The sequence below is a fragment of the Puma concolor genome, chromosome D1, assembly GCF_028749965.1.
Source record: "Puma concolor isolate L17-30 chromosome D1, mPumCon1.1.hap2, whole genome shotgun sequence".
Classification (NCBI taxonomy): domain Eukaryota; kingdom Metazoa; phylum Chordata; class Mammalia; order Carnivora; family Felidae; genus Puma; species Puma concolor.
The window spans coordinates 1,842,133-1,868,295 of NC_141676.1; the positions used below are offsets into that span (position 1 = coordinate 1,842,133).

Consider the following 26,163-nt stretch of genomic DNA (forward strand, 5'->3'; position numbering starts at 1 on the left):
AAGGTGGGGTGGCCCCAGCCTGGGTGCGAACAGGGGACAGCGGCAGCTGGGGAGGCCTCCCAGGAGAATGAGTGGGGTGAGCTCAGAAGGTGACCTGGGGCCTCAGGGCATCTGACAGCTGAGGGTCACGCTGATAAAGGTTTTACCAGAACACAGGGTGGGGAACCACGCACCTTTTGGCTCTAAGGGGACTAAGCCTTGGGCACAGACCGCTGTGGACTGAATCAAAATAATGGTGAAGCTGTACCGGAAAATCAGAGGCTCGAGAATCATAAATGGCGTGAGAGCTCAGTCCTCACTCCCCGACAAGGAAACGTGTCTAAAGTCAATTAAATGAAGAAACCTCATGGCAAACACATTCCTGGGGAGGGGTTGGGTCCGGGGGTGGGGCAGGGCCGTCAGCAGGAAAGGCACCCCCCGCCCCCCACCAGGCTCCGGTTGGCCACACAGCCCGAGAGAGGAGGACGTGACGTCCCTCAGCTGCTGCCTGGGGGCACCTGCCTGCGGCAGTCAGCGTGTGAGGCCCAGAGAGGTCCAAGCTGAAGGCAGATGCTGGAGAGGGGCGAGCGTAGGGCTGGTGCCTGAAGAAGGCTGTCACCCTTCTGGACGAGGTCACCAGCCAGGGGATTGCAAGGGGACTGCAGGGGAGGAGAGCAAGCCGGGCCCCGGCCACACAGAGCCGCGGGATCCGCATTTGGTCTGACTCCACTCTGACCTCGCTGGACACTGCGCTGGTCGGGGACGTAAATCACATCACCGGGGTGACCAGGCCCCCCCACTGCTGCTGCATCGTAGGCGCCCCCTAAATTCTTGGGGCCTGAGTGTCGGAGCGAGGTGGCAGGCGCTCGGGGCGGGGACAGCCGGAGTCCACAGAGGCCGGCTCTGCCCGGCAGAGGGGCCCGGCGAGGGGAGCCGTGGGCCCGTGCCGCGTCCACACGTTGGCTTCCGCACGGGGACAGTGCAGGAGGGGTGGCGGGCCGGACCCCAGCCTGGGCCCGAGCGGAGGTCAGAGGCACCTGGGGAGGGGTGTCCTAGGGCCCAGAGCCGGTCGCAGGGGAACACGGGTCCGGAGAGGGCGGGAGGCACTGCTCCCCCAAGCCGCGTCCGAGGCCAGGCCCGCGCAGGAGCCTCCCTCCGTCCGCAGCCCCGGACATGGGTCCCCAGGCGTGGGCCTGAGGCCGGGCTGCTGGGCAGACCTGGACGGCGGGGAGGGGAGGCCGAGGCAGGGCCTTCCCAGCCCACACGTTCTGAGTCCTCCGCCCGCCGCGGCCCAGCATCCTTCCAGGGAAACGGGCATTTCCTGCGGGAGCACTCCGGAGGCCCAGGTGTCCGAAAGAGGCGCTGAGGGCAGCAGGAGCGTCCACGGGCATCCGCTTGCCAGAGTCCCTTTGGCACTTGCTGCCAGGAGGCCCCTCCCCGTGTGCCTGAAGTTACGCCATTGGCCCTTCCTTCTTCGGGTTAGATGTCGTCTTCGACAAATATTTTCTGAATGTCTGCTATGTACTAGGCGCTGGGAACCCGGGGGAAAGTATGTGGACCTGCCCTTGAGGGAGTAATGTGCATGGGGGCCGCGGACAGTAGACGGACCGTTAACGATCTTCTGCAGAGAAGGAGGGAATTCTCCCAACACAGTTGGACCTTCACACTTCAGTATGAATGAGCGTCCCCCGCGCTTTGCTCGGTAGAGGACCGGACCGGGGTGGCCTCACGCCTCAGGGACTGGGGTGCGGGCGGGGGGTCAGAGCGGCGAGGGTCAGGGCGGTGCCTTCCCCACAGAAGCTTCCCCAGCTCCCAAGTTCCCAGGCTGCATCCCTGGGGCCCCCTGGAGGCCCTCCCTCGGGCCCACCCCCACCGGGCCCGGTCTGGGCTCCTCCTGCCCCAATACCCTCTCCCTGAGGCCTCGCCCTCCCCGCCATCCTGGAAACGATTTTGTTGTCTGCGGAGATCATGTGTACTGTCTGTGAGTTATAAGTCTCCAGAGCAAGCAGCCTGTTACCTAACCAGGCCTGGCTCATGCCAATGTCTTGAGTAATTATTGGGGGGCGGGGGGCCATCCAGCCCACAGCAGAACCTCTCCGAGGGAGCGCTATTGTTTTCCGTGTCAGCTGCATTTTAAGGCTCCATTTCACGTCAGCTGTGACTTGGAAGGAAAGAGGGCCCGGCCTTCGAGACCGGGGTGGTGGAGGGCGGCTTAACCCTTCGGGCCCCCGGTGCTCCCCAGCTTCCCAGGGCCGCCTGACGGAGAGCAGGCTTGTTGGGGATCAGAACCCGTGGCCAGGCCCGGCGGCTGCCACTTGGCAACGTGGATGGAAACCGCCGTGCGGTTACGCACAGACAGTCACGGAAACTCCGGAGGACGGCCGTGTTGGAGGCTGAGCCAGGCCTGGCCTCTGAGCCCTTCCTGCCTCTGCTCCCACGATCTGCGGCCAGGTGCCCACAGGGTGCAGATGGCGGGGGGGGCGGGGGGTGGGGGGCCCGCCCGGCCCGCCACCAGCGGGTCCCCGGGAGAACGGAGAGGGGTGTAGGGCAACTGTATCCACCCCGGGTCCACCGACCCATGAGTCGGGCGCCTCCCGCGTGCCAGGCACGGTGCCAGGTGCTGGGGGGGCTGCACAAAACCGCGTCTCGGGAACCTCGGTCCAGGGAGAAACGGGCAAGGAGCCCGCAGGCGCCCCGGTAGGCGCAAGGTTGCGGAGCAGCGGGGACCGGGGGAGGAAGAGGGGCGCACAGCGAGTGAGCAGTGGGGTGCTTGTGGCAGACACGAGATGAGGGACCCGTGAGCCGCACAGGCATCCAGGAGCGAGGTAGGGCTGTCACAGCCGCCCTTGGCCCTGACGGCACCTCGTGGTGCTGACGGCCAGGCTCTGACCCCAGCCAGAGCCCTGGAAGCTTCCTGTGCTTTCTGAGAGCAGAGGCTGCACTATGTCACTTGCTCAGCTGTTCCCTACGTCATTCAACCAACCTTTACTCGGGGGCCAGGGACATCAGTCCTGAGGTCCTGGGGTGAGAGCCTGGCTCGCTCGGGGGACGGTGGCACCCAGGCCAGTGGGACGGGGGAGGGCGGAGTGCTGGCAGCACGGATCGGGGTCCGGCAGCGCCCCCGTAAGGAGTTCGGACTTTGATGGGAAGTCGCAGGACGGTTCGAAGCTGTAAGACTGGAGGGGACCTGCGCTGGCTTACATGCTGCTGAGCTCTGTGCTGAATGGGGCGGGGACACCAGAGGGGACCGACCGGGTTCAGGGCAGGGGACTGGTCCCGGCTGTCGCTAAGACAACAACACCAGTGGTAACCTAATCCAGAGAGTACGCTGCCACCCCCGGGGTCGCACCACAGGAAGTCCCAGGACTCTGCTCTCTGCCTGCTTCCTGGTCCAGAACACACACACATCTTCCGCCTCATGGCCCCCAGTGGCTGCTCCCACAGTCGCCATCACATCTGCATTCCAGCAGCAGGAAGGAGGGACAAGACCCTGCACAGAGGCCACCTGTATGAGCTTCTCTTATGTCCACTGACCAGAATGTAACATACGCCCCAAGTCGCTACAAGGGCCCCTGAGAAACCAAACCTCTACTCCAGGCGGGCACACAACCCCTTTAATTCCTGGTTCTGTTAGTAAAGAGAGAAAGAGTGAGAAAGTGAGAGAGGGAGAGAGAGAGAACGGCCATGGGGACCGCTTGACATCTCTGTCCAGGACAAATCCTACATGTGTCTGGAGCCCAGATGGAACTCAGGTGGGAACCGGACGTTGCCAGTGAGGAAAGGGGAGGGGACACGGCAGTGGAGCAGACGGCTGTGTGGCACCGCCACCTCCTAGGATGAAGAGAACAAGGAGGACAGGACGTATCGATTCGGGATGCCCCCGAGACACCAAAGTGGCGAGGCCAGGGCTGGGGCTCCACGGCGTGGTTGGCCCTGAGGAACCAGGAACCACCAGCGTGTGGACGCGGGGAGGCCGGAGACAGGGGCAAAGTGAGGCAGCCACCGGGTGATGGCCAGCAGAGAAAGGGGGTCCCGGGAGGGGGGGGTGCTTGGAAGAGAGAACCCAGGGGAGTGGGGTCCCGGGAGCTGGAGGGCTTCAGTGGGGGGACCCGCCCTCCCCCAGAGGAAAACTCTGAGAAGTCAGGGCAGAAGACAGGGTGAGTTGGCCACTGGGAGGCCACTGGTAACCAGAGCAGTGGGTGCCAGGGACCACAAGCCAGATGAAGACGGCTGAGAAGTCACTATACACCCTCTGGTTAAATGCAGCAAATTAACACGTGTGTTTATTTCTACTCCCTCCAAACCCCATTAAAACGACAGTAAAGACATTTAAGTGTTCTAAAATATAAATCAACAGGGCTTACGTGATCAGAAGGGAAGAAAAGAGAGACAAAAGTGTAGAGATGGGGAGGCAGAAGGACCTCTGGAGACCCGGAGTGTTGGCACTATGCCCTGCAGGAGTAAGAGCCACCGAGAGTGGACAGGCTCCCAGCCCAGAACCCAGGGCCGGCTCGTGGTCAGGTGCCCCAGGGAGCCTCCAAACTGCTGGAGGGGACTGAAGACAGGATGTTTACTGGAGATGGTCCGAGCAGCAGACACTTCCCCGGCCATACATGCTCCCAGGCTGTGAAGCCGGGTACTGCCTGTCCCCCAGTCCAGCCAGAGACAGGAGGCTTAGCCCCTGGAGAAGCTGGCTCTGAGAGGTTCTGAATATGGGGACACCAGGAGCAGCTGGGGTGGAGAGTGAGCCATCGCGATAAAGACAAGCGGGACTCAGTGAACACTTCTATGCTAAGAAGTAAGACTTCTATTCTTTCCTCCTTAATTCCCCAAGTGTCCTCATCAGGGCCCCAGGTTGTGATTTCATTGACACCGGCAATAAAGTGGACGTCCTAGGTTTCCAGAGAGAAGACGTGGGTCACATACACAGTGTAGTGAATCACAGTGTCATCAGACTTTTCAACAGCAATGCGGAAAACTAGCACATAATGCAGAAATGCCTTTAAACTTCTGAGGGCAAAAATATTTCCAATCTAGAATTCTACACTCAAAGTCTCAGGTATGAAAGTAGATTAAAGACATTTTCAGACACGCACAGTCAAAAGTTTTACCTACCACGTGCCTTTTCTCAGAAAGTCACTTGAGGATATGCTCCAGCAAAATGAAGAGAAATCCAAAAAAGAAAGGCATGGGCTCCAAGAACCAGGAGAATCCAACACCAAAAAATAGATGATGATGATAGATAGATAGATAGATAGATAGATAATTAAAGATAGACCAACTGGCTAAGGAAATTCCCAACATGAGAGGGAAAGAAGCTCTAGATATTACAGTTGTTCAGCAGGCCTGGAGAACAACCAGTCTTTCAAGGACTCCAGGAAGAAACTTCCAGGAAAAAAACATTACGAAGCTGATAGATTGCTAGTGTTCTCAACTGAATGAATAGAAGCTTTACAATTCTGGCAGAAAGTTTAAGAATGAATTAGTGACAGATGCATTAAAAATTCAGCAAAACAGGGGCACCTGTGTGGCTCAGTCAGTAGAGCACGCAACTTTGATCTTGGGGTTGTAGGTCTGAATCTCACGTTGGATGTAGAGATTACTTAAAATCTTTTTAAAAATGTTAAACAAAACATGAAGGCAACTCTTAACCCCAGGCAAAACAAAAAGTCGTAATCATAGAAGACCACATGACTCAAGTAAAAACCTCATTTATGTAGGCATATAAAGTTGCGTAATTTTTACATAAAACACAAACAGTAAATACTTACTTGGCCTGGAATTGCAATATAACTCTATTGAGAGGATAGGGGAGTGGTAGGAGCAGGGGTTGTGAAAATGAAATCGCGATCTCTCGTCTTCCATGTTAGGCAGTTGCTAGATAACATCTAAAACTGCAAAAGCAAGGAACCGTAATATAAGCATTGATTTAGAAATACCAAGGTCAAGTGACAAGACAGCTGAGAAGGCTGAAGGGCTGCGTCTGGGGTCGAATTAGGGATGGGGGATCTAGCACCCTCGGGAGCTCTTCAAGTGGCCTCGCTTGCTGACGGTGAGAAAACTCCCTAACGGAGGCAGGGAGCGATGGTGGGGGAGACTGGAAGATCTGACGATCTCCTCCTGGGGAGGAGGGGAAGGGGGAGGAAGAGGGCTTGGTCAGCAGAGGGCAGGGGCTCAGAGGGGGAAGGTGAGGGTGTGTTGCCAGGTCTGGAAGAGCAGGAGAGCAGGTAAAGAGGCATCACTTCAAGCTACATGTGCAGACTTGGAGCTGACAGGTCCCTGGACGGGAGCCGGGGGCTGGGGCCTGGTGGGAGGGGACAGCGATGAGAGAGAAGGGCTCACTAGTGGGGACGCCCTCCCCGCCTTTAACTCAGGCTGACAGAGGCACGGGAGCTTCTGCTGAGATGTGACCCAAGTGGTACCAAAGGATGGTCTCCAAGGCCCCTGGATCTGGGCACGAATGGGGAACCTGCAGGCTGTGACAGTGGGCCACCCACGTCCTCCCAGAGGCCTGCAGACCACACCCGGTCTGGCCAGTGTGGGTCCCCCCCACCCAGCCCCGGTGTCCCCAAGAGCTCTTCCTTCCGGCCTCAGGAGCAGGAAGGGCGGGCTGGGAGCCGCAGGCTGGGGCCTGAATTTCTCATCAGCTCCCAGGTCAGCCTAGGCCAGACGGGCCCCCAGCCAGCCCCCCACCTCCCTCCGGGGTGGACGCCTCCCCCACGCTTCCACTCACCTTCCGAGCATTGTGGGCTTCCCTGGGAACCCCCGCCACTCCGCTCCGGCCTCCCGAGGACACCCCGAATCTCTCCCCGCCAGTGCCCCGGCCCTGTGGCCACACACTTCAGGGTCAGAGCCGGGCTTCCTGAGGTCACAGCTTTGGTGTGGAGACTGGACTGAGGTGGGGACAAGAGTGCAGGGGCACAAAAGTGGCTCTGTCACTTTCACAGGGGCCGTGAGGATGCGGAGAAGTCCCTTTCTTTTCCATTTAGACCAGGCCCCCATGCAGACTCCTCTGCCGAGGGTGGGTGGACGCCCTGGGGTAGCACAGGCCTCCCTTCCCCGCCGCGGGCAGGTGGCACGTGGAGGGCCTGCCACCGGCCCCGGCCCCTCCTCCCTTCCCCAAATGGCAGGTGGCCCGTGGGCTTCCGGAGAAGCCAGCGGATCGAGGCCCAAAAGTGACGGAACCGGGGCCAGTGCCTTGCAGTGCCCGCCCCGGGTAGGGCGGGACCCCGGAACCCCGGGGAACTCGACGAGGGGAGGCCCCTGTGTCCAGAGACGGTCTCTCTTGGCCTGGGGGGGCCCCACCTTCGCCACAGCCCTCCCGGTGTCCGTCCAGGCTGGGGGAGGAGGGGGGAGGCAGAGCCTGAGAGCCAGGCCCCCCACCTGCCCCCCGGGCTCCCCTCCCGGGACACCGCCCCAAACAGGAGCCTGGAACTCTGGGGATTTGTGCCCTCTCCCGGCACCTGTGTAAAGACCACCTTGATCCGTGGGTCACCCGTGCCGCAGGATGGGCCCCCGGGCACGGCCACGACATTCTGGGTCTGCCCCGGGCCCCTGCCCTCCCGGCCATGGCACTTTGTCATCCGTCAGTGACTGTAAATGACTTGACCACCACCTGCCCCCGTGACCGGGACGAGACTGCAGGGCAGGGGGTCGAGAGACTGGCCCAGGCCCCGGACGGGCAGACCCACCCCTCCACCGCCTCTCAGAGCGCCCCTCCCACGCGTGGCTAACAGAGGCCACGACAAAAGCCAGGAGAGGTGACCGAAGGCCAGGGCCCGTGCTGGCAGGTGGTGGGGTCGGGCTGTTGACCAGGCGGTCGGCCACACCCAGCCAGCAGAACGGGGGAGCCAGCGAGAACCCCAAGGGCAGGGGCCCCAGGGAGGGACCTCAGGCAACAGTAGGGAAGGTGGGCCAGGGAACAGGGACGGAGGGGAGGGCCGGGAACGTCCGCCTGCCTGGGAAGGAGGGGTGCTGGGAGCAGAGAGGGCGCGGGACCGGCCAATTCTGTCCAGATGGGGCTGGAGCACTCGGGGCCTGGCCTGGAGCCCCGGCAACTTCCTGCCCGCCCACCCTGCTCCCCCACCTCCTCACCCGCTTCCCAGAGAGTCGGTCTCGGTGGGGGGTGGGGGGGGGTGGGGGGAGGGGTTGCAGCAACACCCTGCTTAGCCACGGGGAGCGTGGCCAGGGCCTGGGCACCCGGGCCGGGGCGGCGGGGGGACAGAGGCTCGGGTCCGCCCCCACACATGACACCGAGCACCTGCTGTGCCTGGCTGTGGCCAGGTGAGAGCACAGGCCTCCCCGGGGCCACACGTCCCCGGGAGGTGGGTCCCGGGGAGGCGCCCAGACCCGGCGAGGTGGGAACCACCCCAAGCTGAGCCGTGAAGGGTGAGGGACTTGGAGGGGGGCAGTGGGCAGAGCGCGGGCAAGGCACAGGGCAGGGTGCCGGGTGCAGCACCGAGGTGCCAGGGAGGGGGCGGTTAGGGGGGCGGAGAGGACAGGCGAGTCTGGAGGGCCCCTCGCTGTTCTGATGGCCGGAGGACCAGAAGTTGCTGTGCGAGGCCTCGGAGAACTGCCTGTGCGCTCCCGCCCCAGCCCAAGCCTCCCGGAGGCCCATCTGCCCGTTCTGCTGGGGCTTGGGTTCGTGCTTCGTGGAGGGATCTGCCCCAACACCCAGACAGAGTGAGCATGCTGGGCTTACCCATGAGATACTGAGCTCCCCGTCCCGAGGGCTGTGTAAGAGGCAGACAGTGTCGGGCAGAGGAAGGACAGGCTGAGGGGGCTTCTGGCTCAGGGCCCTGGGCCTCACGAGCCAGGAGGGAACAGCCTTGGGAGGGCGTTGTCACTTCCACGACGTGGGGAAGGCACACCCCAAGCTCCCAGCAAGGCCTCACATTCCAGGCAGGACACTGGGCTTGAGCCCACAGGGGAGGAAACCCCTGCGACTTCCCTAGGAAGGCAGGTTCCGGAAGGGGGCTCCGGCCCTGCCGTCGGGCACGTCCCACGCCTCCCTCCCCACAGGCTCTTGCAGGTGCCAGGAAAGGGGCGGGATGCCAGATTCCAGGCCCGGCCACCCCGGCCCCCATCTGGGACCCCAGCCCAGAGCGCTCGGGCCCAGCCTGCAACCTGGTTCCAGCCTCAGGGGGCGGCGAATTCAGGGAATCCTGTCCTAGGAGCTTGAGCAGGAAGTGGGGGTGGGGGAGCAGCCGCGGGCTGGGTCCCAGCCCAGGGGCCGGGGGGCCGGGGGGCCGGGGGCTGCCTGCCCGTCTCGTTCAGCCACAGCTGCAGCCTGCGCCGGGCTGCTGAGTCATGGGGCTGCTGTCTCCGGGCCAGGACCAAGGCGGGAGAGGCAGTGAGACCCGACACCCCGGCACCTCGAGAGCAGGCAGGGCCCCCGGGGACCGCGGGGGGCCGGTCTGTACCTTAGCCCTCCCGCACCCCCGTCCCGGCCGCCACCCCTGAGTCCTGCAGGTGCCAGCTCCCAGCTTTCACCCGCAGCCGGCGCGGCCCTCGGCACAGCTCTGGCGGAAGCTCGTGTGTGTGCACCCATGCAGGCACGCGTGCATGAGCACACACGCGGGCCGAGCCCCTCAGCCCCTCTGCTGGTCGCCCTCCCTGGAGCCGACCTGAACAGTTCCGGCCTCGGGTGGCCCCTTCTGCACGAGTCTTCACGAAGCACCTACTATGCGCCCGGCCCTGGCCTAGCAGCTGCGACGAGCCCCGCCCTCAAGGAGCTGACCATCTGCAGTGGACAGAGACACAAAAGGAGACAGGGCGACAAAAAGGTGATAGGGGCCGAGGATAGGGCAGCGGATAGGTCACAGGCATGCCGGGATGGGGTGGTACCTGAGAGGGGCACTTGTGTAAATGCTTAAAGGACGGCAGAGGCAGCCTGAAGCTCACAGAGCGGAGAGCCTGCCTCACAGGCAGCAGGTGCAAAGGCCCCGTGGCAGGACTGAGCCTGCACAGAAGGCCCATAAGACAGAGCCGATCAAGCAGGGGCAGCAAGGAAGACGTGACCGGATTGTGATGGGCATCAGGGCCACGACGGTGACCCTGGCCTTGGCGCTGAGGGCGCGGGGAGCCCTCATATCAAGCCCTTCTCCTGAGGTCTAAGAGTGGCTATGGGGCCGCAGGTGAGAGGCGGCCGTGGCATGCGGTGGGTTGCTGGTGGCTCAGCCCAGGGCAACGGCTATGGCGGGCAGGAGGGAGGCTCAGATTCGAGATCGATTTGCTGGGCCCCGAATGTGTCCAGCCTTGACCATGCTGGTGCCTCTGGGGTTGGTTCACATGAGAGATCCGAGAGCAAGGAGCCGGGAGGCCCCGGGATTTCTGACCTGACCCCTTACCTAAGCAGGGATCTCGGACAGGAGCGGCCTGGGAGAGACGTCGGGCCCAGAGAGGACTCACTGAGTCCCGGACGCCTTGACGTCTTGCAGAGGCGGCCCAGCAGGCAGGAGGCCCGTGCGTGGTGCTGGATGCAGGTGCTGCCCGGCCTGGGCCCAGAGGACAGGGGACAGCACCTCCCAGGAGAGACGGGGGCGCTGTGGCCACGGGGCAAAGTCAAGGGAGGGCTTCGTGCGTTTTGCTTGTTCGTGATGGGGAGTCTGCTGGTGGAGGGAGAGGCATGCCGGTGACCTGGGGAGAGGGGAGAGAGCTAAGCTGGCTGGTGTTCTCTGCGGGGCGGCCTCGGACAGCGGCTGGACAGCCCGAGGACAGGCCAGGGCAGAGGACCCCTCTCCCCCGGGTCCTCGAGGTGCAGATGGAGAAGGGCACGCAGAGCTCTGGGGGAGGCGGCAGAACGTGGGAGGTGAGTGGGCCAGCAGGGTGCAAGCCGGCAGCGTTCTGGGGGACCCCCGGGCCGGATGCGGGCGGACTGTCCCGGGTCTGCAGCGGCCGGGGAGTGGGGGACACAGCGTGTGGCTTAGCCCAGCGGCCAGGGGGACAGGTGTCGGGCAGAAGCGATCCTTCCTGGTGGCAAGGGGGTGGGGAAGGTGAGAGACGGCCGAAGGACACAAAGTGCTCTGTCGGGGGCCAGTGGTCTCTGGGGTCGAGGGCATGTCGGAGGCGGGGTCACAGGAGGCCCACCCCACCTGCGGGGCAGCCCAGTCCCCAGAATAAAGGAGGAAGAACCCTTTAGCAAGAGCGGAGGGTCGTCCCTCAAGGCTTGACCGTGAGCCCCGGGCCAAGGAGGGGCCAGTGGGAGCAGAAAGGCAGGTGCAGGGGCCATGTGGAAGGGCCACTGCAGAGCACAGCCTTGGCCCCGGCCCCCAGAAGGCCACTTCCCGGAGCAGAGCCCCCTCCCCTGAGTCCCTCGGAGCCTGCACAGCTGGGGGCTGGAGGCGGGGGGTGGGGGTTGTCCTCTGAGCCCTCAGCCTCCCCGCCACCGGCCACGTGACTCTCCCAGAGCCCCACGAACAGGCTCCCTGCGCGGCCGCCCCCAGGAGCAGGCTCCGTGGACGTGTTTCCACAAGACAACCCCCAGACCCGTGTGGAATAAAAACAAGCCAGGGGAGAGCTGCAGCGTCTCCCGTTACCATTTATGCTAAGACCTGCCGCGGAGAGAGTCTGTCCACGTGCAGACGTCGGTGCCTTCGAGCACAGCCGCAGGGGGAAAAGCCAGGTGACCTGGGGGGGGACAGGAGCCGGGTGAGGCGGCCGGTCCAAGGGGACAACTCTCTGAAACGTCTTCGCGTTTGGGGGCAGCACTTAGACCACGCGCACCTTGCGAGCGGGCCAGCTGGAAAACGAGACCGCGAGAACCCCCAGCCGGGCCGGGCCGTGGACTGGGGAGGGGGCTCGGCCGGCGGGGCCGGGCAGGTGGGGTTGGGTGCACGGGCCCCGGCCTGTGGGCCCAGGCTGAGCGGGGCCAGGGAGCGCGGCCTGAGAGAGGGGTGCAGAGAAAACGCTCCGGGCCGTGGGTGTGGCCACAGCTGGGGGACAGGGAACTGGTCAGAGGCAGCTGTGAGGTGCTGGGAACCTGGGGGACATGCTGGGGCTTTCTCCTTCTTTCATGGGCCTGGGGGACTGCCCAGGGGAGCCAGACCCTGCCCCCCAGGAGACCCAACCACATACACGGGGACCTCCATTCTCAGACGGGCCCCTTCAGCTGCCCCACGCAGCTGTCCCCTCCCCATTGGGCCCAGAGTCAGCCGGCCGGTGAGGGGTCACGGATGGCCTGTCCCTGCTTTCAGGGAGGCAGATGTTGAGGAAGCAAACAATGCCAGCAGTGCCCGGGGCAGAAGAAGGAGAAGGATCCGTGGGCTCTGCGGAGGGGTGGACTATTCCAGGAAGTGGGACCGGCTGGTGCAAAGGTCCTGAGGCAGGGAGGGTTGTGGCACATCCAAGGAACCGGAAGAAGCCAGCCTGGGGCATGAAGGGGCAGGGACTGAGGTGGGACACAGGGCCCAGACTGTGAGGGGCCCTGTGGCCAAGGCGGGGCCGTGTCTCCATTCCGAGGGCAGTAGGGAGACCTCCATGGGCTGCGCTTAGGGCCAAGACGGGCTGTGAGGGCAGAGGCGAGGTCTGTTGGCCATGGAGAGCTGCGGGGAGGGTGAGCCGAGCCTGGAGGGGGCACCGCTAGGTGGCCCGGAGGCTGGAGGGCTTAGGGGTCCCGTACGCCAGGCCCCGGCCGAGGGCCCCCCCGGGTGGGGGCGTGGGGGTGGCCGGGCCTGACCGGAAGCAGCCGGTGGCAGAAAGCACACGGCCAGCAGAGCCACCGGCAGCCCCTGCCCACCTGCCAGCCGTCGCCGGGCGGGGTATCACCCTCCCGCCGGCCTGGGGTTCGGCCGAGGCACCCCCCCCACCGCCCCGCCGCTGGCTCCAGGTACAAAGTGTCCTGCCCGGCGTCCCCCTGGCTTCCTGGACTCTGAGGCTCGTCAGAGGGGCAGCGCAGGGGGGAGGCGGGGGAGAATCAAACGCAGGTGGGGCGTTTGCACCGCCAACATAAACACGGCCTCTCGCTTCCAGCCCCCGTTTCCAGCCTGCCCTACATTCCCGCTTGCCCGGCCCCCGAGCAGGGCGGCTCCGTCGGCCCGGCCCAGGGCTGCCGGACGTGGGCAGGGCGGGCGGCGGCCCCTGCTTGGCCTCCGCTGCCGGGACCCCCCGGAGGCCCCGCTGGGGGCTGGCCGGCCCGGCAGGGAGGCCCGAGCCCCGCCCGGGTTCTCCCCCAGCCCACCGCCCAGACCCCCCTTCCGGGTCCCCCTGACTCTGCCCCGACCCCCTCTGCACCCGGAGCCTTCTCCTTCCTCCCTGAAGCGTTGCTGTAAGCCGGTCGCGGAGGCCTCGGTGGGGCTTGCTGGGGCCGTGGATGTGTCGTCCCCGACGAAGGCGTGGGGGAGGGCAGGGGACTGCGTGTCCGGGAGGACGCACTGTGTCCACGAACGGCACAGCGCCCACAGATTCTGCAGAGCTTTTCATCCGGGGGGGGGGGGGGGGGGCGGGGACAGGAAGTAAGACCCATGAGAAACAGGCCGGTGGTGTGGGCATAAGTTTTGGAGGAAAGGAAAGGTAGACGGGGGCCGGGGCCTGGGGGGGCAGTTCTCTGCATGCAGGACAGAACCCAGGGAGGCTGCGTGGAGGAGATGGCAGAACGTGGACGAGCTGAGGGCACAAGCCACGTGCGGTCCCAGGAGGATGTTCCTCACGGCCAGGAGGGAGGGGGCGGGAGCGGGGCCAGACAGGGGGCTCCGAGGCCGGGGCCGGCAGGGCGGGCGATGGGCTCGGACCACACAGTGGGACAGAGGACAGGCTTCCCCCCGGGTGGGAGCAGAAGAATGCATCCCTCGGGCCGCGGGGGCCAAGGGCAGAGCGCACTGGCCTTGTCCCGGTGAGCTGGTCCCCGCTCCCCTCGAGGCCTCTTCTGCTGGGCCCGGGGACGGAGCTACCGAGGTTCTCCACCTCCAGAAAGAACAGCCCTGCCGTGTAGGAATGACCCAGAGCAAAGCGCGTTGTTAGGCCGCCATTATTAGGGTCTTCGCGCAGATGGCAAGGTAGGTTGGGGCGTAACGAACATCGTATATAAAAAGGTCTTCGCGTGCAGAGGGGAAAAGGAAGCCCACTCAGTAAGGTTCGGTGCATCGATAGGATCAGCACTGAAACCTTAGTTCAAACTAAGTCCCATGCAAATCAAAGATTTGCGGGTAAAGTACACATCCAAAACAGCGCCAGGAAGAAAGGGCCACCCAAGTGTGCACAGAAATCTAGAAGCCAGAAAGGGGAAGAGGGATAACGCCGACTGTGTGAAAAAGCAAACAGATAAATAAGACTTTTGTACGGCAAGACGAAACATAATATTCACGATTGCCACAAACTGATTCACGACGCAAATAGCACACTAGGGAAAACCGGTCGGGATGTACGTGTCAAAGGACAGGCTTCCTTAATATACAAAGAGCCCTTGTAAATCAATGACAATGAAAAGGCCTGAGAGCAGTGGTGGCAGTGCTCCTGGCCCCTGCTCCAGAGACAGAGCAAGCCCTGGGTTTGGGGGACCTCTGTCCCTCCTGCCTGGCACTGGGGCCCCCAGAGAATGTCAGGGGGCCTCGTTTGCTCAGCCAGCAGTATTTGTGAGGCACCAACTTTATGCCACGTGTATCTACCCGGCACCTACTATATGCCAGGCTCTGGGATACCCTCTGGAGATACAACAGTGACAGCGTGGTCGAAGGCCTGGCCTCAGGAGGCTTCGGTTGGTGGAAGGGGCCACGAGCACGTAAACCAACACACTAGGACATTTTGCGGAGCGGGGAGAGGTGCAAACGGAACTGTGAGCAGTGAGATCAGGAGGCTCCTGGCTGGAAAGGTCAGGGAAGTCTGCTCTCAACATTGGAGCTGAGGTTATACGACGTGGTGGCAGAGCGAATAGCACGTTCAAAGGCCCTGGGGCAGGACCAACAGGGGCGTATGTGCTCAGGGTCTGAGAGAAGAGGATCAGGGAGGACTGGGTGAGGGGGCTGCAGAAGATTCGCTTTCACTCCGGGAATTCCGCGGGGGGCGGTAGCACAGGTCCGCGGGGGGAAGCTCGGCCTGGCAGCTGTCTAGGGCGAAAGGGAGACGGCCCAGCCCGTGGGTGACAAGTGGCTATGACAGTCCCATCCAGCGATGCGGCCGGCCAGGCTGGGGTGTCGGAGAAGGAGAGGCCAGGGGTTGGATTCAGGGCCCCAGCGGGTGGGAGGTACTGAGTGCTGTACTGTGTGAATGTCTGAGCTGGGAGGACAGGGCTGGGGGCAGGCTGGAGCCCGAGTGCCCTCTGGGACCTGCTGGGCCGAGACCCCGTGAGACCCGTGTGCCGGCGGAGGTGAGGTCCTGGAGTCCCTGCGGGGAGCGCGGAGCTGGGGCCTGGAGTTGGGGGTGTCTGTGCAGAGGGATGCCCTGGGGCTGGGTGTGCAGGGGTGCGCCATGATCCTGAGGCCCCCGTCGGCGGACGGCCCGGAGCCCGGCGGTGCTGGGGGTCCCCCCTTCTCCCGCCCCCAGGCAAGCACGTGTCTGTGGGCGGGGAGAAGGACTTTCTCAGAGGCAGGCGACCCGTGCTCCTGCGGCGTGCTCAGCGAGGGCCAGCCAGGCCCAGGCAGGCCTCCGGAAGGGGCCTGGGGAGTGGCACTGACCAGGCCCTCACCGTCCGGTCACGGTACGCCAAGGACCCGGCCGAGACCCGGCTCAGGCCACCTGCCTCCTCCAAGTGCGCGGCCTCCTCCATCCGCCCTGCAGCGCGAACGGCACAGCAGGTGACGCAAGGGACAAGGGCTGGGACAGGGGCCCTGGTCCGCGGCCTCCAAAACACTCACCTTAGCAAAGTGCCCACCCATCGAGCCCCCCGTGACACCGGTGCTGGGGCCGAGACGCAGTGGCCGCCGTGTCTCCTGCCTCTCTGGGCCGGTGTTCACCCAAGCAGAAGGCCCGGGAGACGGCGGAAGGACACGACGTGTGTTGGTGGCCACGAGTCCCTGTTGGAAGACACCTGGCACCTCGCAGAGCCCCCCGCCGAGTGGGGCCCCTGCTGCTCACCCCCTGTGTCGCGCTGTCCCAGCAGCACCGCCGGCTGTGGACCGGCGCTCACCTTGGCACGTGCAAAGGCCCAGGGGCCTCAAGGTCCCGCTAGACACACTCACACCCTCGGCAGCTCAGGGGACGATTTGGTGGGCGGCAAACTGTGTAAAATCACACCCGAGCGGCCTACGCATCCCCCGACACAGTCTCCCATGCTCTGTAAAGCCCGGTGTGGGTGTGTGTGCACACGTGTGTGCACACACACGCGCCGACCGGCCTGCGCCGGAATCCTGGCTCAGCCTCAGTCCGCACAGCACACGTGCACGCCTGAACACGCGCTCTCAGGAATCACTGGTCTCGAGGCAGCGGGACCCTTCGTCGGAGTTCAGCAGGTGCCGGGCCCTGGTTCCGGGGTCCCGAGCGTGAACCCTTTCAATCCCTGCAGCTTCCCGCCGAGGGGGCTTGTGCCATCGCCCGGAGAAGCGGGCTCAGGCAGCGACCCACCCCAGCCCACCCCGCTGGGACCCGAACCCAGGTGGCCTGTCCGGTGCCCGGCCCTCCCCTTGTACCCGGACCCCGCGCTTATGCGGCACACCTGTATGCACACAGCCACCCCCCCTCCCAGCCTCCCACGGCTACCCTGCACGCCCCCCGGGGCGGCTGGGTGCACGCCCGCTGGCCGCAGGGCGGAAAGGCCCAGCCGAGCGGCTGCCCCGGGGACTGGCAGTAAACCCCAGCAGCTAGAAACACGGTCGGTCTTCCTCCAAGAGCGAAAGCACTAAAACAAAGCCATAAACGCAATTACACCGTCTCCTGCCATAAATTAGGACGTTACGAAGTGCTGTGATCTATTCCCACTCATACCCGGCTCTGTAAGACGGCCCGGCCCCACGGGCCCCCCCGAGAGGGTGATTTACGGGTGCTGTTGTCAACGGCTTGCCGTGGGGGAGGGGGCTCCCGAGCCCCGAGGAGTCGGGGGCCCAGCGCAGGCCACATGCGCGCTCGGGGCCGGCCGGGCCACCCGCCGGGCAGGGACACCTCGCACCTCCCCCCTTCCCCTTGGCCCGAGGGTCCCCGGGGGGCTGGGCCCCGTAGCACCCGCTACGTTGATTCCGCCAGCGTTCACCGGAGCCCCCCAGCGCTGGCGAGGAAGGGCGGGGGTCCCGGGCGCATGGAGCCTAATTCTGATGAGCGACACAAACCCACACCGGGCGTCTCGGGGGAAAGAGGTCAGGCGCTGCTCAGGGGGATCGGGAGGGCGGCGAGCTCGGTCAGTGATGTTGGTAAGACCTAAGGGTGGGAGTGGCTGGTGCCGACAGCAGGAGCATCCCCGACACAGGCCACCATGTTTACGGACCGGCCCGGAGATCTGGAGTGGAGTGAATAAAGAGGGAAGAAGGAGGGGAGGCCAGAAAGCCAAGGGGGACGTGCCAGGGGACCACAGCAGGGACGCGGCTTCTGGGACTGAGGTGGAGCTCGTTGCAAGGGAAAGCTGGCTGACAGGCTACTGCAACCGTCCCAGCCAGGGAGCATGGCGGCCTAGCCTGGGCTGGGCCGTGGCGGGGGAGGGGAGGGGGCAGGGCTCTCCCCGGCTCCACCGACAGACACGATGCTGAGCCTGACGCCGAGATCTGCAACCTTCTCCTGAGGCGAGGAAACCGCGGAAGGGCCGGGCCGGGCCCAGAGAGGTGGAAAGGCCTAGATGGGAGCGCAGGACGCCGTGTGCTCGCAGTGTGCACGTGCCGGTGTGTGTCCCCCGCCCGAGCCTGGCGCGCTCCAGATCCAGAGGGCAGCGGACCACGGCTGTCGCATCAGGGGGCCCTCCTGCTGGCACAGTCAGTGGGGAGAGCTCTGGGCAGGCAGACCCCAGATGGAGCCAACACCTCCGCGTGGACACGGGTGCCCGGCATGTGCGGGAGGGCACAGGGGGCAAAAGTCATAGGTCCCCGTGACCCCCGCCGCCCTCCCTGACCAGGCAGCGGCTTTCTGAGCGAGGACCAGGGGCCACGCCCACAGGAGCAGGGCACAGGCGTGGCAGTCTACAGGGATAGAGGCCCCAAAAGTCCCGGAGTGGGGACGGGACCACCTGCTCGGTGGCCCCACGGCCCCAGGTGGGGTGTCACCCCCTCGGTCCTTCCTGCGTCCAGCAGGGCCCGTGGTCCCGCTCGGCGTGGCCGGGCTGTGTCATGGGGCGGGCCAGTCGGCATTCACTCCTCAGACCCCGTGTCCCACCCTGTGTTGGTGGCTTTGCATGATCTCTGTGTGTTTGGAAGGGGTGGCGGGAGACTTTGGGGTGAGACTTTCGGGTGCTGGGGCCCTGGGGCCCTGGACAGGCAAGGCGGGCTTCTGCCCTGAGCTTTCCAGCACAGGGCTCCCTCCTGGCTGGGGGAAGGTACCCCTACCCCCCTACCCCGAGTCCCTCCTAGCCCTGCCCCCAGCTGTGGGCCAGCCACACCCCTTCCTCCAGGAAGCCTCCAGGGACTCGAGGTGCACCTGGACCACAGCCGCTTCGCCGTCTAATGGGCTCGGCAGTGGTGGGGCCGGGAGAACGGGGACCGTGCAGGTGTCTCAGGTCTGCAGCCGGGGGGGGGGGGGGGGGTGGGAGAAGACAGCCGGCGGCAGCCCCAGGGCCCCCACCTTCCTTGGGCCTTCACTCCCGCACCTCCCTGGTATCTGTGACATGGGAGGGGGAGAGCTGGGGGCCTGCAGGACGGATGGAGGGCAGGTGAAAGGTGAGGTTATGCAGACGGGCTGAGTCACGGCAGCCATGTCCCCGTGCGTGTCCCTGGCGTGCGAGCCAGCGTGGAGCCAGCTGGGGCCCCAGACTCCTGCATGCCTTGAGTCTCGGACCCCCAACTCCCTGCAGCCCACACGGGTCCTGGACAGTCTGCAAACAGGAGGGCCCAAGTGACCTTCGTCCCGGGACCCTACAGACGGCTCTCAGATGTCCCGAGAGCAGGTCCTGCCCCACCTTGAGACCCTGACCGCCCGTGGCGCCCCAGGGCACCGCGAACTGCCTCCCAGAGCAGGGGGCTCTCTCCCTCGAGCCCCAGGCCTTGGTGTCCGCCCCCCCACCCCCCCTCCCCACCCCTTGGCTGTCTCCCACCAGTGCGGCCAGGGCCATCAGCAGATCTGGGGCTGGGATCAAGGCCAGGCAGGTTCTGCAAAAATTTCCCTTGAAAGACTCTTTTTCAAGATTTTCTTTTGAAAACAAATTCATAACCACATCACACAGGAACCCTGTCGCCTCGGGTTTGATCACCAGCCGCCCGGGGCCCTCTCGCTAGCTGTTACCCTAACTGCTTTTTTCTCCTGCGAGGGCCGCGTGCATCGTCTGCTGAGTTGAGACCAGGAACAAGGGCGCTTTTGTCGGCCTTAGTCTTTCAGTCCCTATCAGATTGCAAGGAAGGATGAGGTCCCAGATCCCCAAAACCCATCTGCCCCAGCGGCTCCGGGGCCCGAGCGCGGCGGCCTTCCCCTGGGCACCCGCCAGGTGGACGCACCTCTGTGGCCCATGGCAGCTACCCCGGCCCTCTGAGTGCTCATCGCGTCACCTTCCACCGTGTAAGCGGGACAAAGTCACCTGTGCCCAAGTGGAGAAGACAGAGCGCAGGACAAGGCCACCTCAGGGACCATCTCTCTGGGAAGTGACAGAGTCAGGCCCAGGGCCAGACAGGAGCTACCCGCCCGTCACCCCAGCTCGGGTTCTCCGGAGCCCACCGGCCCGGGCGAGTAAGGCCCCTGCCAAGGGGCTGCTGCATGAGTCCCGGGACCACCCTGATGCCCTGCCCCCAAGCACAAGAGTGTCGGACTCCATCAGCCTTGAGGGGCAGGGCCTAGGGGCTGGGGAGTACAGGGCAGACTTGGGGTGCTCAGAGCCAGCAGCTGAGCGCAAGGTAGCCCTGGGGACAGGGAGTGGCACCAAGGCCAGCCACTGAGCTCCAGGAGGGGCACGGCTCCGGGGGAAGGGGCCGGGAGGGCTCTGGAGGGCTTGGCCCACCCACCACCCCCCCACCGTTCACCGCACCCCTGCCGGCCCCAGCACGGACCGCAGGACGGTGCCCAGGCGGCCAGGAGAGGCCCGGCCTCCCCCGCCCCTCCCGCATCCCTGCCACACCTCTGTTTCCTCTTTGCCCCAGAACACCCTGTAAAGGCTTCCATACCCACACGCACACCCGGGGGCTTCGACAGATGTGCACGTGCCGCAGGGTGAAAGCTTATGAAACCACAGATCCTCTTCTGTAATGTACTTGGTGCTTTAATTAATGCCAAACTGATCGATACCTGAGCTGGGGCCAGTTAAGTGCCACCGGGCCACGCCCGGATGTGCCTTGTTCAAAGCCACTGGTGTGCAGGCCTCGGGGAGCCCAGGTGACTTCCGCTGGGCCTCCCAGGGCGCCCGCAGGTAGTGGAACTGAGGGGCCCCGGGAGTCTCGGGCCAGGGAGGGAGGTGGGGTTTGGCTGTGACGGCAAGCAAGCCCCCCCCCCGCCGCGTCGCCTCCTGTCCCGGGCACTGCGAGTGTCCACTCAGCCTTCTGAGCTCAGCCCAGACCCCTGCTCTCACCCCTTCCCAGGACCGGCTGCTTCTGCCCTGACCCCTCCCTGCCTGACAGGCGTGTCTTCCCAGCACAGAAGCCCAGGGGTGGGGGCCGCAGGGGTGAAATGGGAGAGGCGGGGTCCCGGCCGGTGGCCGTGAGCAAGTCCTCTTCTTGGGGCCTCGGTCAGTGGCCTCCAAATGGCTCTACAGAGAACGAGGGTGTTGAACGGTCATCTGGGGGGTGTTCGGGGGGTGGTTGAGCGGAGCGGCCCCAGGCCCCACCCCAGCTGAGCCAGAGAAGCCCACTCCCCCTCCCCTTCCCTCTACAGCCGGGGCTGCTGCACCAGATTTATCCGGGAGAAGAGAGGATCAGGCCCCTGTCCGGGGACCTTACACAGGTTACGTCTCAGACCCAGCTCCATCTGAGGGAGGCACCGGCCTCAGCCCCACAGAGCTGGGAGACGGGTCACCTGGGTTTTGCCTCTGGGGAAGGGGCAGGGCCCCTCCCACGGCCCTTCTGATGGAGGGGGGCTGCTGCTGGGACGGGGGTTCCTCCTTCTGGCCCCCATCTTGGCCTACCTGGTACAGGGTCTCAGGTGAAGGGACTCCTTCAGCTCCTCAGGAGGGACCCCCTCTGCATCTTGTTTCGACCGTCCCCTCCCTCCCCTCCCCTCCCCTCCCCTCCGGCTCCGGGTCTAGGGTGGGCAGGAGGGGGGCGGGCGGCCACACCACCTCGGAAGCCGGCCGCCCTGGGGACCAGCTCCTGGGTCTCCAGCCCTCGGGGGTTTAAGGCCACTTCGCCCCGCAGCCATCTTCCCCGGGGCCGGCCAGCCAGCACCCGGCTCTGCCTGGTCCCGGGGAAGTGGGCCCCGGGGCGGCCCAGGACGGAGCCCTCAGGTAGAACTGAGCTCCTCCTCTCCCGTCCCCACCACTGCCAGTCCTTCCGGGGCGCCCGGTACCCCAGGCAGCGGAAGGAAGGCCTGATTTCTTCTCTGATGGAGCACCGGGAAGGAATCACCCTCCAGGGCACCGCGACCCCAGACCCTGGCCCACACCCGGACCCCACGGGCCCACGGCTCACTGGCTCGGCACGCCTCCTGGCCTACTCCCTGCGGGCAGGACCCAACCCAGGGCCCACCGGGACTCCCGGCGCCGCCCCAGGCTGGCCCCCGACCCTGCACTCCTGGCCGGCTACCCGGCAGCCCCTGGCGGGCAAGCGCTCGCTGGCCCCGGGCCGTGCCGCGCCCGCATTTGCGTCCCGTTTCACGGGGTGGCCCTGTCTTGTCCACCAGGGGCAGCCCCAGTGCCCAGAGCAGGACAGACTATTGGAACAGAGTGTCGGGCCACGTGGCCAGAGAGAGCGCCGGGGACCCTGGCCTGACCCCTGGGGGGGGGGGGGGGTCGGTGCACACGGGGTCCTGATTTTCTGGCTCAGCGGGAAGACGGTGGTGCCGTTGGTAGGGGGGCAGAGGGGTCAGGCAGAGGGCAGACCCCACCCCGCGACCCTCGAGCCCTTCCCAGGGCTCCACTTTCGGGAGAAGGGGCGGGAGGGGCCTGTCGCACGAGTGCAGACACACGGGGGAGGGAGGGGGGCCCAGACACACGTGTGCTCGTTCCGAGCGCACACAGGCATGACCGGGGCCCGGGCGCAGCTCGCATTTGCACGAAGGCACCTTCCGGCCCCGGGCTTCTCGGAGCCCCGGGGCCCCCGAGGCCACGTGCACACCTGGGCTGCCCCCGCCGGCCTCACCTCTGCTCCCGTCTCCACAGGTGGCGCAGCTGGACCAGAGGCTGGTGCTCATCATGGACATGCTTCAGCAGCTGCTGTCCCTGCACCACGGCGGCCCCCCGGGGAGCCGCCCCCCCAGCGGGGGCGGGGCTCAGGTGCAGCCCTGCGGCCCCACCAACCCTGAGCTCTTCCTGCCGGGCAACGCCCTGCCCACCTACGAGCAGCTGACTGTGCCCCGCAGGGGCCCCGAGGAGGGCTCCTGATGGGGGCTCGGGGCCCCAGGCCCTCGAGGGAAGGCCCGGAGGAGCCCCGGGCGGCCAGGCCCACCTCCCACCCAGCAGGGGCCCCCTGGGTCACTGGCCCCTCCCTCGCAGGCCCCAGACCCCCCGTGAGCCACGCTGCCCTGAGAGCCTGCTCTTAAAGGGTCCCTGAGGCCGCCTCTCCCCAGCCGGCGGGTACTAGAACTCGGCTGGGTTCGGGGGCCCCTCTCGGCTCTGAGACCACACCGTGGACCCCACATCACTCGTGTGGCAGTTGGGACACGGTGGCAGGGCGCAGGCCGGACACCCGAGGCACTTGGTCCGTCCCACGTACGGCCAAGAGAGAGCACAGGGAGAGCAGGCCCACCCTGGTAGGCCCTAGGGGGCTTCCTGAGAGGAGACAGAGGGGCAGCCTGGACAGGGTCTGGGGGTACCACACCCTCAGACTCGAACCCAGGACCCCTGGAGAAGGCAGGCAGGGCAGGGCAGGCCCAGCCCATGCCAACTCAAGGATGCCCATGACGGAGGCCCCAGAGCCCCGCTCAGCAGGCCCCAGGCCTGGGCCACGGCTTCCGGCAGGAGGGACCAGCCCACCGCGGTCCCCAGAGTGCTCCCCTGGGGGTGGAATGTCCCCCACTTTGGACTGGCAGCTTCTCCCGCTCACTCCCCGCCCCGCGTGCGGCCCCCGCCTCAGCTCCCCGCCAGGTCCGATCAGCTGGAAAGAGGCACAGAACCGTCGTGTCCCCTGGCCGGCTGCTGGGCGAGGAGTCGCGTGAGGCTGTCACGGTCCCTGCATGGGACAGGGGCTCCTCCCGGGCGTCACGTCTCACGGAAATCAGAATGATTCAAGGTGATTTGGAATCTGTGTTTTAATGAGTTTCACAGTATGATTTTTGACTCTTAATTGTGACGCTTTTCCTAATAAATGTGGACTCACGAAATCTGTCTGGGCCCTGCGCTCGCCTGGGTTCCTGAGGGAGCGACCCATCCTTGGAACACGCCTGTCCTCCTGGGGAGCACCCTGGGCCCGTCTGCCCTGCCCCAGGGAAGGAGAAGAGGCCCGGAGCCAGCCCGCTGGCAGGAGGGCCCCTCCCGGTGACCCACAGGCACCGTGAGGCCAGGCCATTACTGCCCCGTCCCCATTGCCAGCACCGAGGTCAGCTTTGTCCACACGAGCTGAGCAGAGGGAAGGAAACGTGGCCTGCCATCCAGGCCTTGCCCCTGTTGGCACCTTTGCTGGAACGTTCTTCCCACCCTCACCTCCTTGTATTGAAATCGCTTCTTCGGTCCGGGGCCCAGCTCAAAGCCCCCTCCTGCTCTCTCTGGAAGCCCCTCATGGGAAGCAGCCCCTCCAGGCCTTGTGACTCCTCCAAGGGACAGGGGCGATGGGTGAGGTCATTGTCCTCAGACACGCCCAGGGTTGGAGCTCAGGGACCGTGTCCTCCAGGCCCACGCCCCACACACCAGCCGCACTGTCACTTCCCGGGCCGCAAGGCTTGGTGTGGACAGGACAGCGCCCAGCCCTCCCCTGCGCGCCTACCTGGGCCACCCCACCTCCCGGCCCAGCTGTCTTCGCCTCCTGCCCAGTGGACAGGATCCCCCCCCCCAGTCCCCTTACAGGTAGGTGCCCAGGTGGCTGCTACGTAGGAACGCACGGTCTGTGTCACAGAGGAGGGGGCCGGTGTTGAGAGAGCTCGCAGAGGCTGTGGATCCCGTCAAAGGCTGCAGCCTTGGTTGGCATGGCTCCTGACTGGGGCTGTTGTGGGCGCCTGGCGTGGCCAAGATGTGGTCACGGCCTGTCGCCCAGCAGCCCCTGAGCCCCTGGGGAAGGCAGGCACCTTGGTAGGACCCAACACTCAATCCAGGCCTGGTCGGAGCTGTGGATGCGGGGTGAGGGGGGCAGAGCCACCCAGGGGAACACTCGTCTGTGCCCCCCCCCCCAGGCAGACCGGCCCTGGGCCGAGCTCCACCACGGCAGTGGGCACATCCGGGCCCACCCTCCCTTTAAGGAGGTCAAGGAGCAGGGACTGGATCCCCACGGCAGGGGGCGGGGTGCAGGGCCCCTGCACAGACTTGCCTACCCCCCTCTAGGCCTTGACTTCCCCATCAGTAACAAGGGGCTCCCTCGGGCCTGTCCAGAGTCAAGCAGGCTGGGGGCACGTGCCAGGGGAGCCCCAGCCCGCCCTCGCCCCACCCCAGGGGCGCCCACGGCACTCTGCGTGGCCCCCCAAGCGGTGGCCCTCGGCCGGGGTGGGGGGTGAGTCCGCTCCACACACCTGTTCCTCCATCGTCTGGGACGGCTGTGCCGTCCTGTTCTCCTTCCAGAGCCCACCCACGTTCCCAGGCCAGCGGGCTGGGGGCGGCTGAGAGTCGGGTCTCTGGAAGCCGCTGGAGGCCAGCGTCGGGACAGGCGGCCCAGGTTTCCGATGGAGGGGAAGCTCGGGCCCCTGTGGGAAGGGAGGGCCCCGGGTCCCCGCCTTGCCGCGCCCCAATGGGCCGGTGCCCCCTGGGGGGCTCCCACCGCGGGGACTCGGCACCTGGCCTGACCAGCGTGGGCCAGGGCAGGGGAGGACAGGAGGGGCGGCGCAGGGCCCGTGGCCTCCCCCCCACCCACCCCTGCACCCACCGGGGGAGGGGCGGGAACGACAATTACTGGAAAGGCAAAAGCTGTTGTTTCCTTGTTGGGTAAACATTTGTGGAAACCCCAGGAAGCGGCCGGCTGGAGAGCAGGGCCCTCCGCGGCGCCCCAGGCCCCCCCAGCACCCCGGCCCCCCCGGCCCCCCGGCCCCCCGGCCCTGGGTGTGCTGTGGCGGGGCCGCCCATCTGGGCAGGGCACGGCCCCTGCACCCAGCCCGGCTTTGTTTTCCGTATTATCGACTGAACACAAAGTGCCTGAGTGCTTCACTCCTGGACGGGCCATTGCGGCCCTCTCGGGTGTGAAATGCAATTTACCTGAAATAAAGCCCAATTATGGAATTAGCTAATTAAAGCCCGCGGTGGAGGCTGGGCCCGGCCGGCCGGGCGCTCAATGCCCGCCCGGTGCCCGCGGTCTGGGGGAACAGATGGCGCCCCGGCCCGCCGCGCCGGCCGCATTCCTTCACTCTGTCCCCCGATAACTGACTTAGACAGCACACGGCCATCTGGTGTGTGACACATCCTGTGTGCCCCGGACAATGGCCCAGCAGACCTCTCCGGGAGAGGGCCGTCGCCCGGGCAACGGTGGCATGTGCAGCCCAGGCCCACCGGCGGCCCCTCCCCCACCCCTTTGTGGACCTCGAGCACGCGGCTGCCTGGCTCTCGCCGCCGACAATGCCCACGGATATTCGTCCGCAGCCCCCGGCCTTTGTCTCCAAATTGGGCTCCCTTCTAGAGCCCCTCAGCGTCCGATGGGTGCTGGGAGCATCTGCTGGGGTGGCAGGGTGGGGGCGGCCGCTCCCCGGGGCCCCCCGTCCCCGGGCTGGGTCCCCCTCCCCCACGGGCGTGCCCTCTGGAGCCGGGCGGATGGCACCTCGCAGACGCTGGGCTCGGCCACGGGGGCCAGGCTCCGAGGCCCGTGCGGGCCCCACCCTAGGGTCGCCCAGTCTGGGGACGGGGGGGGGGGGGGGGGGGGGTTGGCCTGCCACCGAGTGTCTGTGAAATGGGAACTGTGAAGGTGCCCCTCAAAAGGGTGG

General features: G+C 65.6%; 1 protein-coding gene across 7 annotated transcripts in view; it reads left to right on the forward strand.

Annotated features, from left to right (window-relative positions):
- The window catches only part of KCNQ1 (potassium voltage-gated channel subfamily Q member 1), a 320,333-nt gene extending 296,900 nt beyond the window's left edge, over positions 1-23,433 (forward strand). For 3 of the 7 annotated variants that reach the window (XM_086676587.1, XM_086676585.1, XM_086676586.1), the window contains 2 exons: positions 20,833-20,901; positions 22,274-23,433. In XM_086676587.1, coding sequence (XP_086532713.1) covers positions 20,833-20,901; positions 22,274-22,495 — 291 coding nt within the window. In that variant the 3' untranslated portion in view covers positions 22,496-23,433. Of the gene's footprint in view, positions 1-5,782; positions 5,797-20,832; positions 20,902-22,273 lie in introns of all 7 variants that reach the window. The other 4 variants (XM_086676589.1, XM_086676588.1, XM_086676592.1 and 1 more) reach the window with 2 other exon arrangements.
- The last annotated feature ends 2,730 nt before the right edge of the window (positions 23,434-26,163 follow it).